The sequence below is a fragment of the Macrosteles quadrilineatus genome, unplaced genomic scaffold (genome assembly GCF_028750875.1).
Source record: "Macrosteles quadrilineatus isolate MER2022 unplaced genomic scaffold, UCM_ALF_1.0 Scaffold_5__1_contigs__length_97177068, whole genome shotgun sequence".
Classification (NCBI taxonomy): domain Eukaryota; kingdom Metazoa; phylum Arthropoda; class Insecta; order Hemiptera; family Cicadellidae; genus Macrosteles; species Macrosteles quadrilineatus.
In genome coordinates, this window is record NW_026542598.1 from 63,140,118 (window position 1) to 63,159,880 (window position 19,763).

Sequence of the window (19,763 nt, forward strand, 5' to 3'; positions counted from 1 at the left end):
CAAATCCAATCAAGCAAGACAAGAAGTCAACTTTCAGCTCAGCCTCAGCCAGCATCGGTCGTCGGTCCTAGCTGGAGATTGGCGGGAAAAAGATTGTATTTCCCCCTTAAACCTTTCCTTTCTCAAAGGCTGCCATAGATAATTTTTACCAACTCCTGTCCTGGGGCCCATTTCATATCATAATAAACTACAAGTTACAAGTTACAACTTGTAACTTGTAATTTCCATTAGATTTGCATTGGGCGATCAACTGATTTACTAATAATATTAGTTTGTACTTTATTATGAAATGGGCCCCTGGGCATAAACATGTCTTAACTGATTATTCACAAAAATTAAAACCGTTTATTTTTAATTATTGTTTATTGTAGGCTAATAACATTAGCTTTTTGTATCAGTTAAACACAGCCTGACGATGGAAACATAGTTTCTGAAAGCGCTTGTGGATTAAAATAATTTATTATATATTGGCCTTGTTGAACTTTTAAATTTAATTATACATTTCACTAATAGCATTAGGTTTATTTTATTAGTTTCAGTTCCGCCATTCCGTGTTTGAAATGTTATTCTACAAAAATAAAAAAAATAGAATAGGAGAGGAATCAAGGGAATCGGGAAGTGTTTTTTTTTCAGTTTTTTTGTTTTGTTTTGAATTATTTGAGTTTTGTTTTGACGTTTTGACTGTTTTGAGTTGAGGTTTGACGTTGTGTTTGTGTTAGTTAGTTAGTTGTTAGTTTTATGTATTTTAAAGTTAGACCTACTTAAGTACTAAAGTTCTTTGGTTTGGAATGTGTGTATAATATTTGCATGAATAAAACAAGCTGATAACTTAGCCTACAATGAAACTATTATATTATGAAATCATAAAAGTATCCAAGAAATAATTAACGGTAGCCTACGTTTTAGTATAATCTCCCCATAACTCAGACTCAGAATAAGTTGTATTCTTAGGCTATGGAAAACTACAAAATATTATGTTTGGTCGGAGAAGGATCCTTTGGTAGAGTGTTTAAAGTAAAGAAAAGAGATACAAAAGAAATAGTGGCATTGAAAATAATAAGAAAAGTAAGTTCGTAGTTAGGCCTAAGTAAGTTATTTGAAGTAAAAATAAATAAATTAGATTTCAAAATTTAAGGTTGGGTTAAACTTGATTTGAAACTAGGGTATGGCTACATTGTAGTTCTGTTAATGAATTTCCATCTATTGTGTCAGCTGTAGAAAGCGTTTCGATGACAACAAACTGTTTCCAAAACATAGGCCTAGGCTAAATGTTTCCCCAGATTATGAGGGCACAGTTTCTTAACTGGGCTATGCTAATAGGCTTTCGATTGAAACTATCGAATTGAAAATATTGATTAATAATCGATATTTTTAAATATATCTATTATGAAATAAACTATCATAACCTAACCTAAACAACCAAACTTGCTGATGGTGAAAAAATCTCATGTAGGCCTAGGCCTAGGTTTACTAAGCGAATCGATAGTTTCAATCGATATTAGCATAGCCCAGTTAAAAAACTGTACCTGACACCTGATTATGATACAGACAGACAGGGTGCTTTTTTTAATGGGATTCTGTGTGGTGAACAAATGAGATGATAAATGATTGTTGATTATTCATGTTAGCCTAACTTATGTACGGCAGATTAGGTTGCTTCTCATTTTGGTTGCCATGCCTTACCGTCTATCTTGTTCATCACCATGTAGGCCTAGGCCTTTTTTCAGAAATATTATTCCATATCTGTTGGCACAAACAACTGAATGAAAATATCAATTATATTATTGTTTCATTCGATATCTCGATTGATATTTTCATTCGGTTCAAGATTCAAGATTCAAGATTTATTTCGGCCATTAAGTTGATTACAATAGGCTTTGTCTTACATAAAATATTAATCTAAAAATAATATTTTAGTCTTTTCCTGAAAAAAATAAAACATACAAAATAATAAAATAATCCACTGCAAACCAAACAACAGCACTTCTGTCAAAATCTTCACACAGCAAACCATGCAAAATATAATTGTCAAACAAACATACCTTTCAGTAGACGTACATGACACTTAATAAGTATTTAAGTTTTGTGCAGCCTTCATGGCATCAAAAAATTCATCAAATTTGTAATATGGATTCAACTCAAGCCAATTTTTCACAATGGATACAAATTTTGATCTCCTCTGGGAACGGACAATACCAGGGAGGGCATTGAAAAACCTAATACCTGTAACAGGAAAACAGTTTTGTGATTTACTTAATCTATTACTACTCATATATGTACATTTGAGCGATTTCTGGTCATGTAAGAGTGAACATCCTTATTATATACAAGATCAGCCTCCATATCTTTCATTGCTATCAAACATTGATATATGTACACATTGACCACAGTCATGATCCGAAGTTCGCTAAATACAGGTTTATGGTGCTCTATAAAATGAGTCTGACACATGACTCGAATCGCTCTTTTCTGGAGTAACAACACTTTCTTAGCATGTGGGGAGTGACCCCAGAGCCGCGTACCATAGACAACGTGTGCCTGAAAGAAAGAGAAAAAAGCCAGCCTCAAGAAATGAAATGGCAATTCATGAGATAGGTTTCTTAAAAGGAAAATCACTCGATTGAGCTTAGCACAGAGGGCGTCAATGTGGTCACTCCACACAAGCTCAGAATCCAGGGTGAAACCCAGAAGCTTTACAGGATCACTGCTGGTAACATTTTTGTTAAGACTAAACATGATTTCCTGAGTCTTATCTTTGTTTAAGGCTAATCTATTTCCAGAAAACCATTCAGATGCTGCATTAACCAATGTGTTTACACAATTTCTAGCTGTGATAGGGTCAGTGTTCTTAGAGAACAGAGTTGTATCGTCTGCATACAGCAACACATCATTAGAGACATTGTGATAAAGGTCATTCATTGTAACTATAAATAAGAAAGGCCCAAGCACCGAGCCCTGTGGGACCCCATGCTGAACTGCCAGATCTTTTGAGTTCACACCTGCCCATGACACTACTTGAGTCCTATTATTAAGATAGGACTCGATCATTCCAAGCGCACGGGGACCAACCCCATACTTAGGAAGCTTCTGTAGCAATAAGTCATGTGAAACACAATCGAAAGCCCGTGATAAATCACACAGGACAACGGAAGTTGAACATTTTTCCTCAAATGCCTCCAGGATGACCTGCAGAAGGGAGCCCACTGCCGAGACAGTAGATTTGCCCCTCCGAAAACCATGCTGGGCGGGGACCAGGAGCCCGTGCGCTTCAAAATGATCACAGAGCTGACTTAACATGACAGCTTCAAAAATCTTACCAAACACAGGTATCAAGGACACTGGCCTATAGCTAGATAAAACATTTTTGGGACCCTTTTTGTACACAGGTACAGTTCTGGCTGTCTTTAATACATTAGGGAAAATGCCCTGCAAAAGGCAGCAGTTAAACAAGTGGACCAGCAAAGGAGCAAGTATCTTAACAACCCTTTTGATTAGTGAAGTCGACATATCAAAGATGTCCTTACTGTCAGAGGACTTAAAATTATTTACAATATTTACAACATCGGATACATTTATGGTTTTCCATTCAAAACTAGCACTAACCAATGGAATTGAATCACTAAAATTGTAAACATCAGTATTACATGGTATACCGCTAATAATATCATCTACTGACTCAACAAAAAAGTGGTTGAAGTCATCGGCAGTAGCAAAATCAAGCTTGGCAGCTGCTCCCCCTTTGGGCCTACTCTTGCTAATCAGCTTCCATGCCGCCTTGCAGGGATTGGCAGAACTAGCGATGTGGGCTGCAGCGGCTGATTGCTTTGCTTCACGGAGACGGACACGATACTCTCTTCTTAATTCACGAAGGTATGGGAGAACACCCGGTTCACATTTAGAAATGTCATGAACCAGGAGTATATGGCTCTTAAAATCTGCAAGTTCGCTCGTGTACCAGTTTTTGATCCTATTGTTTGATCCCCGAGTACCACGACAAGCCGAATCTACAGTCTTTTGTTTAAGTGGAAAATGTAGATCAAATTCTCTCTTAAATTTTGAGAAAAACTCATCAAAAGCTTCATTTGCTGGGAGAACACACAATTCATTAAACCATTGGGCTGTCTGGTTCGCAATATCGTCACAGAAAGATTTGATACGGTTTTCATCTTTCAAGCCTAACCTAAAGAACACCGTTTTGGGTATAAAATCACTCGTGTCTTTTGGTGGTATACACAAATCTAATTTCAGGAATATATGTTTGTGATCAGCAATTTGATCGTCACTAACCACAACTTGATAATTCCATGAGTCCAGATTGGTGATGAATGAGTCAAGGGATGCATTATTTCTAGTCGGGCTAAGTACGCTACTATAAAACCCAAAACTCCGAAGCAAGTTTAGGAAATCAACTGATTCTCTATTTGACTGGTTGTTTGTGCCAACAGACATGCACCATTCGCATAGCACGAAATATTTTATGTTCGGCGATCTACGGTACTTTTCTTGCAATTTACTGATTAACGAGTTGACGGCTACACACATAGGCCTATTTTGTTTACTGAGCAACTGTTCGTTTCGGGAATAGCAAAAGTATTGTTCACTTTGATCGTGCAAAAATACCAACAATAAACGGGAAAACACAAGCACGAGCATTTGATGCTTGCCAAATAGACAAACACCTATCCACACTACTCGCGATTTGGCGAGTTGCTGCTCGGTGCTTGGCGAATGACACATGTCTGGAGTGGGCTTAACAAACACCACATTACACTGTGCTGTGATTAACCAACTACAGTAGGCCTATTAAAGTGTGCAGCACTAGCACCTAGTTGATTCTGCCACCAGCAGTAAGTAGGCCTAGGCCTGTGCTAAGTATTGCCAAAACCAGCAAATTGTAAAACCTTTTGATTGCAAACTTCTTGCTAAGTATAAAGGGGTCTTGGACTAAAGTTAATGTGTAATATATATTTTAGATGGAGTAAACTTAGGGCTGATTTTCCCTTTTCATAGGCCCGCTAAGATTAAAATAAAAATCCTGTCACGTTTTGCATTTAAAAATGTAGTAGTATACTGTGTTAGAAGCTCTAAAGCAGCTACCGGCGCGCTCAGCAGTAGCTAGTTTATTGTTTCATTTATTTTATAAGCCGTTATTTAACTTATAGTATTTTAACCATTTCCAGTGTGGAAGGACACAAAAAGAACTGACTAGTCTTCGAAGTGAGTGTGAAATCCAACAACATCTCCATCATAGGAACATAATTCAGATGATCAATTCCTTTGAAACTGAGACTGAGGTAAGATAGCCTACTTAATTTCCATTTTGTTTGATGTAGGCCTACTACTATTTGTTTACTAACATTATCCGTATCAATATAGGCTAATAGTTAAACTAGTGTAGCCTACATGTTGCTTGAATTCGAGCAATTGCAAAGTATTATAGGAGTTATTTCAAAACGAATAACAGTCATATTTACAATGAATTTAAAAGAGTCAACTAAAAGATTACCGTTGTGTAACTCATGGAGATACTCACGATGTATATAACAATAATCAACATTTCCTGTAAATATTGTATCATATTTCATAGGCCTAACTTGGCTATTATGGTCAAGTGTCTAATACCTTTCAGACTTAATTACTTTATAATTTTTATTTCCTGTATTTTTTTATGTAATTTTAACCAGGCAAGTAAAAAAGTCTTGTTTTGAGTTTAAGATTTGAAATTAAGAATTTTATTTTGTATTGTTTCAGTTTTTTTTCCAAATTTAAAATTTATGTTTTTGAGCATCGCTAGTTGAGATCAAGGGGTAGCAGCTAGCTTGCCTTAGATAGGAAGTAATGATATACCATAGAACCCTCAGAAAATACACAATATTTCAAGTGATATAGTGAGTGTCGAGTGTAGACCAAGGAAGGGTAGGCAAAGTTTCCTGAGTCCTCTGTAAGCTCTATGGCCAACCCATAGGCTACTTCTTCTTAGGTAAACTAGCTGTTAGCCTATATCCCTTTATCTGCAAATCAAAAGCCTAGCCCAGAGCATTAAAATAAAACTAAGTTAAAATTAAGTCTTCTTCAAGTGACTTGCAGTTCAAGTGAGTGTTTAAATGGTTGTTTATTTTAATGATCCTGTATTTTCCAGATTGTAGTTGTCACTGAATTCTGCAAACGGGATCTTCATTATATTCTGTCCAAGCAAACATACCTATCAGAAGAAGTAGCTCTTCCAATAATTTGTGATTTAATCTCAGCCTTATACTATCTTCATTCTAATCGAGTGCTGCACAGGTACTGGCATTTAATTCTTAAAATATGGATATTCAGGCCCGAGGTTTGCATGTGATGCGCTTTATGGCCAGAGGGACAATTGCACCCCTCTCCACCTACCTTGTGGGGGAATTTTTCTCTTCCTTGCACCCCTAACAAACCTAAAACCTCTTGCATATTTTTTACCCAGCCTATTTAATAAAGTGGCCCTGTGGATACTTAAGACATTATATAATGGTTATATAGGTAGAGCTAGTAAGAAACTGAACACAGGAAACACTTTGGCTAATTTGTGGTCTTGATATTCTTTTGGGCATAAAAGAACATAAACTCCATTGACATAAAAGTAATGAGGTGGAGTTTTTAGAACTAAATATTGATTGGTCTTCATTGTAACAAATAATAGAAAACCCAACATTTACATTTGTTTACCATACAATTTACAGTGTTTAAATTTTGATAAAACTATTTATTTTATTCTGCCATAAAGCTCATAGAATTAAACCAAACTGACCAATTTCAGTGTACAATCGTCTTCATTGTAGGGGTTTAAAAATCTGCATAATTCTATTCAGCATCTTTACTCTGTTTGCAGAGCTTGGATAAATCATCTAAGTTTTCAATGCTAGGCTAATATATATTTTTATTTTTATACATTTCAGAGACCTGAAGCCACAAAATGTGTTGATTACGGAAGAAGGTGTGGCTAAACTATGTGACTTTGGGTTTGCTCGGAGTATGAGCAGAGGAACACATGTCCTAACATCTATCAAGGGAACACCTCTGTATATGGCACCTGAATTGATCGAGGAGAGTCCTTACGATCACAACGCTGACTTGTGGTAAGTTGATACTCCTGACTTATAAAGGTTAGTGCAATTCAATGGAACCACCATGTTCTTTTAATGTAAATTAATTTAGTTGAGGTAAATTGCAAAATGTCATATCAGTAATGATTATTTACGACAAAATACTTTATTTTTAAATGTTGCTGCAGTTATATGCGTTTAGGTTTTTTTTGTCTGCAACTATCCAAAGACTGCAGCATCGCTTGTCTTTATGTGAAAAAAATCCTTTTTACATAGGTATTTTACACAATAGGCCTACTAGGTACTTTGATTAGAATAGGTCAGAATTTTTCAATGAATGTGATTAAAATTATTCTGCAGATAGATTGAACATAGTCTGTAGATTCTTTTGTATTGATTTTAGGGATGGACGAGATTGGATTTTTAGTTCGAGACGAGATTTTTTATTTCTCATAAAATTTCGAGACGAGATCGAGACGGGATTTCCCTTCTCATACACAACGGGAAATGCACGTTCAAAATTTTTACCTGATTTTGTAACATTGTTAGATGACTGTTTAAATACAAAAATAATGATAATAGGCAAGAATATTTACAATCTTTTATTAAAAAATATCAGCATAACATTTTTTTATTAATCACGCCTAACTTATTAAAAATGCCTACGATTAGGAAACATAGTGATATCAGTTAGGATAGAGTTCAACTTATCCTAAAATAAAATAAATCATAAAATAAAAGCAATATTAATTTTTATAAAATAATTACTTGTTTTGACTTTTTATAGTAATAAAACATTCCTCACACTGCTTACACTTAACAAAACTTCTCAAATGTTATTAAAGTAATATTATTAAAATAATTAAAGTAATACTTACATTTAAAGAATTAATTAAATAAGAACGCCTTCGCAAAGGAAACGCAACTACAACACGCTCCTGTATTGCGGGTATTGCATTGACTTTCTGCAGGCGTTTTTAATTTTTTTTTTTTTTTTTTTTTTTATTCTCGTCTCGATAATAATCTCGGCCAAAAAAAAATCTCGTCTCGTGTAACGAGATTTAAAATTTCCCGAAAATTTCCCGAAATTTCGAGACTTGACCATCCCTAATTGATTTTTACTAGCTAAAATTTTGTGTATCTCAATTTATAAATCTTCAAGATCGTGTATTATTTACAATAGACTTACTTGTGTCACATTAGCCTATGTACCTAACACCGTACATGAACATATGTGTCAGGTCCCTAGGGTGTATTATCTACGAGATGCTAGTGGGCGCTCCACCGTTCACCACCAACTCTATACTGCAGCTGGTGCGCATGATCCGCTACGAGCCTGTACACTGGCCACTGTACTTGAGCCCTCAGTGCAGAGACCTGCTACAAGGGTTGCTACACAAGGATCCGTCCCACAGACTGTCGTGGCCTAGACTGCTGAAACACCCCTTCCTACAGGGGAAGGTCAGCGACTTATCTGCTTCTGGTGAGTGGTTCAAATCAATAATGTTGTGACTCTAAAAAGTTGAAATGAGGTTATTGTTAACTGCCACATTATTTTACTGAAAATATTCTTAGGAAATCAGGTTTAGATGAATGAGAAAGAATAAAATGAAAGAGTCTTAAAGTAAAAGGAATAAGAAAAAGAAAACTTTTACACTATGCATGAAAATTAGAATATTTTACTGTATCTGCCAGTATTTTCAACCAACAAATATTTGAGTTAGGAAGAGGAATGTCCTTAGATAAAATGGTGGTCAGGAAGTGCCTATTCGAGGTTAAGATTAAGTGTTCCATGCACTATTATAATGTTAAAATCCAGAACTTTGAGGTGTAAGGCTTGCAACGCTAAATGTCAGAAGTAAAAAGAATATCCAATTTTTAAGATTGTGCACTTTTCATACAGTTTGTGCATACTTTTCATTGAATAGCTCATCTTAAGGGAATATATTTTTCCTACAATATCCAATTGTTAATTTGCTGTAGGAATGTCTCTGCCTCTTACCAAGGAACTGAGCGCATCCCAGGCTCTAGCTAAGGAATCACAAAAGCAAGATTTAGTCCACAAGGCTGAAGTAGCTAATCAGTGAGTATTTAATCGATGTGACTGTGGCTAAGTAATGTTCAGTATTGATGTCATTGTTACATGAAAAAAACGTGTACAGGAAACAAGCCCGCAAAGCACCTTTAATTTCTAAAATTCACTGATCCTTGAGTTTTCCACTGTAAAATATGGCTTGAATCTTCTTTTTGCATTATTAATGCTGTATTCTAATGTACAGCAAACTGACTGATTTGGATTTTTTTAAGAGAAGTTCAGCTTGCTCACTCAAGAAAATTAGAGTCCATGGGCTATTAGATACACAATAAAAATATAACATTGATATTTTTTCCCACAAACTACTCAATGAAGAAATCCTACAATCGACCTACAACCTACAACCTACAACCTACGATCGAGCTAAATAGCAGTGCTTTGCTTTGTTAAGCCTTGTTCACACGGGGCAAGTTTACAAGCTACTCACCAGCGTTAAAGAAGCCAGCGAGTTGGCGAGTGCAACTGTATTCGTTCACACGGAGCTTGTCCACTCGCCAACATGTAAAAAGACGCCACTGAGTCGGCGAGTGCGCTTGTAGCCGTTCACAAGATGATTTTCCCAGTAGCTCAATAGCTGGCTTGAACCAAATCCTCTACCATCTTTGAATAACATGCGCACAAGCACAAGCAACTGTGTTCACACTGGGCTACTTTACACGCCTACTCGCTCAAAAGCTGGCGAGTTGGCGTGTAAAGTAGCGGCAGCGTCAACTTTTTCCCGAGCTTTTTTACAAGCAGCTTTTGAGCGAGTACGTCGTTCACACTGAGCTATTTTACTAGCTGCGTGTAAAAAAGCTGGCGTGTAGCTTGTAAACTCGCCCCGTGTGAACGGGGCTTTAGGCTAACTTTTATACTGTGTACCTATTACTTGACTCTAATTTTCGCTGGTTAGTTAGTTGACTACTTTTTATTTTCCTAGGATTCTTATTCCATAGTACAATAAATAAATCTTAGGTTATTTAATTCTTAGAAATATATTGAATTATAGGTTTTGCCACTTTATAATTTTAATTTCAGAGGGCTGCCGCAAAAGATACAACATATATTGGATAAAGAGAAGAAGTTATTAAGGGGTGATGGTCTGACTGCCATAGATCTGGAGACATTGGAACAGAAGCTGAGTAGACTACAGACTGTGGAGCCACAAGTAACGGAGCCTGAGGTGACGACCGTGTCTGAGGCAACACAGGATGACCCAGTGAGTAAATTGACAATATACCATTCAACTGCAATAGTATATTAGTCCTGAAAATAAGTGTTTACCGGACGAGTGTGGTCGTTCCCGTGCGAGACGAAGTCGAGTACGGGATTACCATACAAGTCCGGTACACACATTTTGGACGAGTTACGTACGATAGTTTACGCCATACTACTTAATTCGTACGAATCCTTATATATTTCAACCAACTAAAGGACTAAACATCACCAATCATAACCTCTAAGAGAGGTTATGTTTTTGTTTATAACCAATCATTGCCACGCAAATACAGTATAATCAGCTGATTGGTGTCCGGTAAAACTCATTGCAGAACAGTATTACGCAATGAAACCCCATTTGAATAAGCTGGCGGCAAACAGCTGTTTTCTGGACTAAATCCTTGCGTGGGAAGTTCGTCAAAATAATGTAGTGTGGCGTAAAAAGCATTAATGAACTGTGAACTTTGCGGTTTAAGATTAAATATTACAAGAGGCTAATTCAGTTTCTCTTTTCCCCAAAACTTTCACTACCTACCAACTTTTACTATTAAGAGAAATTGTCGATTGTTAATACTTAGAGATTTGGAATATAGGAATAGCAATTCCAGAAACTACTGCTATCATGACAAAATTGTATCCACTGCATTTGCAGTAAAAGTATGGTGTCATTATAATGAATTTTCAATTGTGCCAATTTTGCAGATTACTTCCACAATCAACTCAGTCCCCCAAGCTATGTATGTGGTAATTTATGTCCTTTGAAAACAAAACAATTATATAAATCCTGTTGGAAAAACTAGTCTTCAAGATGTTAAATAAGTTTAAAAATAAATTAAGTTTACATTTTCAAAACTGTCTGGGTATATTTTGATTATCCTTTCCATTAATCTCATTGTGTATCTTTATTTAATCTGGAATAAAAATTACAACTAATTGATGGCTGTTGACTTTACAAAGCAACATCGTTGCGGTATATCGTTGTGTTGGCTATGTACACTGCTACATCCATTTGTATCTAAGGTTTGCTACAACACTCTTCCAAGGCCACAATAAAAAACCAGGCCGTAATGCTCGTCTAGCATGGCGTCATGATAGAAGACGGCAATGACGTATTTTTGCCGTTTGTGATCAGCTGCTTGTTTTAATCTTTTCATGGCAAACAAAAATATAACCTAAACTACGTCATTGCCGTCTTCTATCGTGACGTCATGATTGACGAGCATTACAGCCTGTTTTTTTAGTGTGGCCTTGACTCTTCTATGACCACTGTAACTCTGCCTGTACACAGCATATGTTTCATTACCCTTATTAACACCTACAAATTATGTGCAAATTACTGCTAAATCACAAATTTTATATCAAAGTTTGATTTAACCCTTTTGGGGAAGGAGTTAATGCTCTGCCTGCAGCACCCTCTGTCAGCAATTAATTTTACCGAATTTGTAGACTTTTCTTCTAACTGTTATGGAAAGAAATCCTTAGGTAATAAATTAATACTTCTTTCACCATTGTGTTCACTGTAGAATTGTCTACAAAAAAAGTGGTAATTGGATAATCAAAGTGTAAAAAATAAAAAACAAAAATAAAATTATAAAGATTATAAAATAAAAATTAAAAAACAATTTTTTTGAAAGTAAACTTGATTTACAAATTCTAAGATTAATCCAGACACCAAATGACACTACTATTACAAAGTTCAATTGATTCCCTACGTAGAAAAATCACAAGTTGTGTACTTTTTTATAAGCAATAACATAGAAAAAAACTGGATGTTTACCTTACCGCAGCTGATTTTTGGTGATATCTGGTTTCCATGGCGACACAACATTGTTTGTTATTCGCAAAAATAAAAGAAGTAAATACGCAAAACGAAGCAAGATATTTATAAACATAATAAAAGTAGGAAGAAACAAAAAGGGGGGAATTATAATAATAAAATAACTAATGGCGCTGCGTAGCGGTGACATGAGCGGCACTCGTAAGTCCTGCATCGGCCGTACGAGTAATGCTCGTAAGTTGGCGCCAATGGGTTAGGTTCCTGATTGATGAGCAAACTTATATGACCCACTCTATACTCTTGGTGAAACTGGAACAGAACCTTAGAACTATTTTATTTTAATAATAAATGTGTTTGTGTCCACAGCCCAGTGAGACTGACAGTGAGCGGATGGCTACTCCACTAGAGGCGGAGGAATGGTTAGTGTTTCTACAACAGAGCATGATGGAGGTTATGCAAGGAGATGTGGAGAGTATGTCGGAGAAGAGTTTCATCACTATGGTTACCAATGCACTCACCAACCACGGCGCAGCGCCCAAGATCACAGAGTATATCGCTTGCCTGCTAGCGTTGCCGTACGTAGCACCAGGCGTCACAAAGTCTGAACTCAGTACTATTACCAAGGTAGTGTTAAGTATTCAATGCTTGATTACCTGTGTATTTTCTTGAAACCTTTGAGCCTAGTGATTGTTTATTGAATTAATAATTCTTGGAGGTTATCACTTGTCCCCTCTTATTATTAACAAAAAAATCTGAATAGTTCTTCTTGGTGGATAAGTATCAAAATGCATGATTTGGGGAGGAACCCTGAAATAATTCACCCATTCTGTAAAGTTGCACCTAATGTTTATTTTAGATTTGCTGCACCCTCATCGCACACAACGTCTGAATCAGTTACCGAATGTATAAAATTGTCCTAAACTTGAATTTAAGTACAGTAGAGTCCCGCAAACTCGGCTCTCGATAACCCGGCAGTCTGGATAACTCGGCCATCACCTGGCTTAGAAAATTAGTGATTTTTTGAGTCCGTGTTAAAAATGGACTCAAGCCAGCTCAAGCAAATCATTCGCAACTCATACCATGGAATTGTTGTACTATATCTGATGACTTAAATACTGACTTGTATTATAAATATAAATAAAAAAGGCGGTTAAAAAGCTTAAAAAATTGTATTTTTCTTATTTTAAACCCTTGTTCCTGATAACCCGGCATTTCACAAACTCAGCATCCTTCCAGTCCACATTACGCCGAGTTTGCGGGACTCTACTGTACAACTGTTTTAGTGTTTTGCAATACATTGCTGCTGTGGAAATCAATTACCACTAGGACTATTGCAATTCTAAAACTCTGTATCTGATAGAATTTTAAGAAAAGTTATCATGCCAGAATCTCAACAAAGTCGTGATCATCTTCTGCAATGCAGCGACCTCCGTAAACATGGCAACATCGTGATATTTTCCTGCAAATGTGGTTTGAATCTATCACTCAAAAATAAGTAAAAGATTTTTCTAAAAAAATCTTTTTATCTGGAAATTACACCTGAAAATAGCGGGTATAAGGTACATATAATATTTGATCATCAGTTCTCGTATCCTACCAATAACATTTTGAATTTAAATCTTTTTTGGACATTTGAGATTTAGCTTTGACACATCTCTTGTTTTTATTAGTGACTACTCTACGTTTTACTTTGTTTAATATGTGTCAAAAAAGATTTCTCTTTCCAATCCACTATTGTTGCAGGTGTACATAGAAGTGAAGGTGGTGTCTAGTCTGATGTTTGCACTCAAGCTGTTGACCAATCGTGCCGGCTGTTCTGCCAGTCATGACAGCGTATCGGAGCACAGCAAAGTGACAGTTGATCAGCTGTTAGCTCTAGAGAGAGTGTTGGTGCTAGTCAATCAGCTGGTACACTCAGACCAGGTGTTCCTCAGTCAATTCTGTGATGTTGTGGCATTGCTACATCTCGCTCCTAGACTGCATTTGCTGCTAAATTTCCACAAGTATGTTTGTTTGTGTTGGTTCCTTCTAAAATAGTTTTAGTTGATTAGATTATTTGATCTAGTTTACTCCGGGCCAATTGAATTAGAGCAGGACTTACTACTCTTGATTGAACTGTTTTTAGGAAGTAGGCCTATGTTGAATTGTACAGAAGAACGTATAAAACATACAAAAACCTACCATCTGGTATTTTAGATACTAAGCAATTAGTGGGGTTTAATTACTATTTTAAGAGGTTAGTGGCTCATTTTACCCTTGCATCTTCTATGTAGACCTCTATCTTTTACCTGAAGCATTGAGTTAGCCTTTACGGTACAAGAATAAACTGTAATGATTATAAGTTATTAGTAAGAGCACTGGGTTACACACCTACAAAATTGCTTCCGTAGACTTGTAAGCCAACGCTCTAACAACAGAGCCACTGACTCACCAAATTCAAATTGTAAACATTTTGGGGTATCTTTTTGTTGTCATGACAAATCAATAGTTACTACTAAAAACTCCACTTCGATTAGATGTGATAACTTTACAAGATGTGGCCCTAGGAAGTAGGAAGGTTTTATGAATATGCCTATGTGGGTAAGCCAGGTTCATAACTAACCTTTAGCCCATATACATTTCTGGCAAGCCGGTTCTGTAGTGCCTACATTCACCTGGAACAAAGAAATTCACAGACATACTGACACACATAGGGAACAGAAATAAACTTAGTTTTATAATTTTATTGACAAGTTAAAGAACTATTAAAGGTAAACTATTAAAGTTTTAACTATTAACTATTGAAGTTTTAAAACATAAAACGATTTCTTTAGTATTTAACTGCCCTTATAAAATATAACAATGCTTGTAAGTTGTAATATATGTCCAGGTCCAAACCACGCCTAGCTTTAGACCTGGTGTCCATATTGACCCATATCCTGAGGCAGATGCCAGAGAATGCAAACCTTGTGGACAATTGCGTCCAACCAGAACTATCAACTGGTGAGTTGGCCAAACTCCATATAGCCTAATTACAATCGTCACTCAATTTACTGACTGGGTACATCTAACTTTCTTGATCCTCCCCAAGAGGTGCCTTTCTCCTGCAACTCCTTGGTTATTGATCAATTTTTGTTTTTTCATATTTCTTGGTTTTCTCAGTCTCCTGCTTTTAGTATGGTTCTACACAAATGCCTTATTTATCACTTCCATGTTAAGTTATTTGATATCAATTATGTTTTGAAATCTTGATGAGCCTAGATTAATCCTAGAGTGTGTTCCATCGTTATTGTTTTATTTTGGACTTCTAATGACTCAGATTAAAATTGCATACGTTTTATTATTCCCATTTAATTACTTTACACTTATAAAAAAATTAAGTTAGAATGTTTCTTAGTCTAATAGTGTTGAATTTGTAAAATTGAATTTAGCTGTATCATTTTTTTATAAAAAATCATGGGTAGAGAAATACTAAATGAAAATTTTCTAAAGAAATATCTGATAGTCAAAGCCTCACATGTAATCTCACTCCATTTTAAACTCACCTTACACAGTCATATTCAGTGTTTGGTTTCCAACCAAATGTCATTGTCTCAGAAGATTAATTGATTGATACATCAGGTATTGACTGGCACCTAGTGTTGAAGTTCGGCAACAAGACTCTGCAGACTCGCACGTGCCTGCTGCTGCAGTTGATGGCTCGCTACTGTACGCAGACTGTGCAGTCTGCATGGCACATCAAGCTGCATAGGTATATAGACGCACTACGCTTCGATTCCTCTCAGGACCTCAGATGCGTAAGTTTCAGAGTGAAATGATACAAACTTTCCTTAATTTTTTGCTACCAGAATTGATTAAATGAATAAGATAAAATAAGTTACACACCCTTTTTGTTGCCACTTTGCTGAAAATTAATATGAAAGTCTAGTTCCAGAGAATCATAACTTCTTTCTCTAATCTCGGAACACCAAAAATATGTGTTGTCACAAATCACATTTTTTTATAATTTACTGTTCTTTGTGTAGTTTGTTTACAAGATATGAAAACAACCAATTATTTTTATAATCAACATAATTTCAATTGATCAGTAGTTGTGTTGTAACCTGTGCATTTGATGGAGTGTTTTGAATACTTTTTTCAACCGTGATAAATTCAGCAATAATTGTCAAGTATTATAGATTACAATATTTTGGACACACCTTTCTGTCGATTGTTAGTCTTTATTATAGTCTAAATTTTGTTTCAGGCGGCTGAAGACGTAATAGAATTAGTTCAAGATCTACCTTTCTTTGACCAGATAAGTTCACAATTGGATGATGAACTCCTTTAAAGTTGATTGTGAACCAGAAAAGTTAAGAGTTTTGAACTTTGGTGAGATTTCTATTCAATTACATCCAAAAAAAGATGTCGGAAGAGTTAGTTTTGTCAAAATTCGCTTATTCTAACGTATCTGGACGGGAAACACTTCATGATTTTCAGAACTCTACTTGCAGTAGTAAAAGTCTGAAAGAAATCTCTAAGATTGATTTAACCTAAATAACTAGATGTAAAGGATGTCACATAGAGCACAAGGGTTCATTAGGTTTTTCTGTGAGGAAAGCAGGCTTACGTGAATGAGAAAGAGTCCAGATAGGCCAGGATACACAACTTATACTATACACAAACCATTTGAGTTGAACAAACTCATGCCTTTTTATATTCTACTAATGTATAGGTAGTGTTACGTTGTGTGTATTTGGCCAGTTTGGACTTTCTCCCATTCAGGTAAGCCTGCTATCCTTACTAAAACCCTAAGAACTAATAAGAGGTTTGGACTAGAATTAACACGTTCGCAACTGCAATAGTACGAAATTTTTCATTCACGTGGACCAGCGACGCACATATGCGTTGGCTAGTCACATTAAAATAGACTGCCGTCGCATATTTGCGTCGGGGTTCTAATGTTATTAAAATGCTTATATCTTTATAACGGTCTATTTGAAGGCACTGAATTCCCTGTAGTGGTCTACAGAGATGTCTGACGCACAACTGCGTCGCTTGGTCTGTGGATATGATGATTGGTGACGTCATATGATAGTTGGAAAAACTGGTCTTTACTTTTCTGCATCACTGTATGTATGTATGCAGTACTATCCTATGTAGCTTTTATATTTGTTCAGTTATAAACTGTTCTTGATCAATCTGTTTTTTATTTTACTTACTTTCACCTCAAAACACAAAAAATGAACCTTCGCATATATGCGAAGTTTGGTCTATTTCAAGAAAACTATGATAATTTTCACTATTATCTTCGCTGTAGACCGGGCGTCACAAATGTGCGACATTACAAAAGGTTATTAATAATACAAAAAAACAAGAATACATTATTTACAAACACGATTGTAGCGTATTACAATGTAAATGATCACTGTTTTACAGGTTTTCGCCCGTGGTCTGTGTGTACTGTTATCCAAGTGAAAGCCGGTCTGTGTGTAAGATTCAAATGTATACCTCGGTCTATGCGACGCTCAGTAGCGGACGTGTTAATTATCAAGTTAAGGGAAGTTGAGCAGATGCTCATTACAGTACTATGACATTAATGTAACTCTATTAATCTGTTTTATTTCATTGAGGTCAAGTTGCTGCCACTCTTTACCTATTTAGTTTTTTTCAATATACCTGAGGGCCTGAGGCTAGACTTATCAACATGTACGTAGTGTACTTTGTAGAGCATGAACCCAGCGTCCTTTGAGATGTTCATAAGTTTAAACTTTGTTTGTAAATATAGCTGTGTGTAAATTTATTAGAACTGTGATATTAACAAAATTATATTTATAAAGTAGTTTTAATAACATTTTTACCCCTGTAAAAATTTTACATGTTGATAGTTACTGTTTGTGTAGAAATGTAATTTTACCTACGACCGTTTTTTAAACTAGCTTTTTCAATTCAGTTCTTAAAATTTAAAACATACACTTTACAGGATTGTTTTGTTACTGTACACTACAATCTAAATTGTAGTGTACAGTAACAAAACATTGGTCCTAAGACCAATGAGGTTCAAGAATTGAGAGAAAAGTAGTAAAATTTTAATCACGTCAAGAAAGTCAACTTATCAGCTGTTAAGACCAATTTATTTGATTAAACAATCAGTGAGTCGTTGGGACAATAAGTCGTTGCATCACTGTGAGTGGTTATGAGAGGTTATAAACGAAAATGTAACCTCTAGAAGTTATGAGTAGAGATTTTTAGTAATTAAGAAACGGTCTTAGGTAAATTAGTAAATTACATAAGGACTATCCTTATGCGATTTTTGCGTAAACTACTATTTTCTTCGTGTTTTTTGTTGTTTCTTGAGTTGTAAATGTATTACATGTTAATACTTTGAATCTAAATTTTTATATTGATATCTATGTTGTAAATATATTTAGTCAAATATACCAAAAATATTTGATAAAGCAAAAAATGTTCTTTATTTTACACTGTAGTTTATGATGCTGTTTTAAAAGGCTAACCGCATTGACTATTGGATACTGAAGTAGACGTCCCATCTATATGGACCAGCTGTAGCCAATTTTTTGTTAAAAAAGAACGTAGTTGTGTTAGCCAGCCATAGAATGCGCTAGTGTCTAAAACTCTATTTTCTACCTCATTTTTTGTTGCTGGCCAAGTTGATGGGTCATAGCAGTTGATATAGCTCACAATAAGTCATTCCATTTGTTTTAATTGTTAAACAAGATTGTGTATTCGACAGAAATCAGTAATTAATTAACTATTCATCGACTATTTAGATCAGCACAATCTGTCGGTAGCTCACCTCAACTACGACTATTTGCTTAAAAAAAATGCTACAAATTTTAACATGAAGAAGGAATGCCCAGTTGTATTAATAGTCAAAGCTAACAGGTTACAAAAACAGGAATCAAAAACCGTTTGGGGCCAGTTTCTCACACTTTTGTAGTAGTTTTTGAGAACTCAACCTATCAAATAGATCTTTCAAAGTAAGGTGTACACTGTAAGTTGGTTTGATTCAATATTACAAATTTTAAAAACAAGTAATAATTTGGAAAAATGATAAACTATTAGAGAGTTATACTTAATATAAAGGGTTTACAGAATACAAACCATTTAAAAAGCTACAAAAACTTTTATTCACAAAATAAATATTTGGAATGAAGAATTAACCTAAAGATCCATAGAAAACAGATGAAAAGCCTATAATAGTAAAAAACCAAGGCACTTAGAATGAATGTGTAATTCAAAAATTTATAAACTCAACACACTAAGTTATTAGTCTAACAATAAAAAGTTAATACTACTCAATTTTACAATCTTGTTGAAAATGGTATACAAACCATTAAAAACTAAGTATTTTAGAAATTAGTTAACCAAATTTTACTAAAACTTAATTATTAATTACATATTGCTTATCAAACTGACCTAGAGTTGCATGGGAAATAGTTTTCATAGTAGTGAATCATAAAAATAGGCACTATGGGTTTTTTAGAACGTTGAAACACAAAAAAATATTTGTTTACAACCTTAAAAAATATTTTAACAACATATCTCCCATTAGGTCTGTTAAAATAAATTTATACATCAAGGATTGTTTATTACTTATGCCAGTCATTTATAGAATGTTGTTATTAACAAATAATGCAAA

At 35.3% G+C, this 19,763-nt stretch overlaps 1 protein-coding gene across 1 annotated transcript; it reads left to right on the top strand.

Annotated features, from left to right (window-relative positions):
* The first annotated feature begins 726 nt into the window (after window positions 1-726).
* LOC128995310 (serine/threonine-protein kinase fused-like) lies at window positions 727-18,546 on the top strand. The gene is made up of 12 exons (XM_054420286.1): window positions 727-1,065; window positions 5,181-5,294; window positions 6,140-6,285; window positions 6,927-7,106; window positions 8,315-8,556; window positions 9,057-9,156; window positions 10,186-10,366; window positions 12,509-12,766; window positions 13,886-14,145; window positions 15,012-15,124; window positions 15,743-15,918; window positions 16,368-18,546. The coding sequence occupies exons 1-12, from the start codon at window positions 955-957 to the stop codon at window positions 16,449-16,451; spliced, it is 1,965 nt and encodes a 654-aa protein (XP_054276261.1). The 5' UTR covers window positions 727-954; the 3' UTR covers window positions 16,452-18,546.
* The last annotated feature ends 1,217 nt before the right edge of the window (window positions 18,547-19,763 follow it).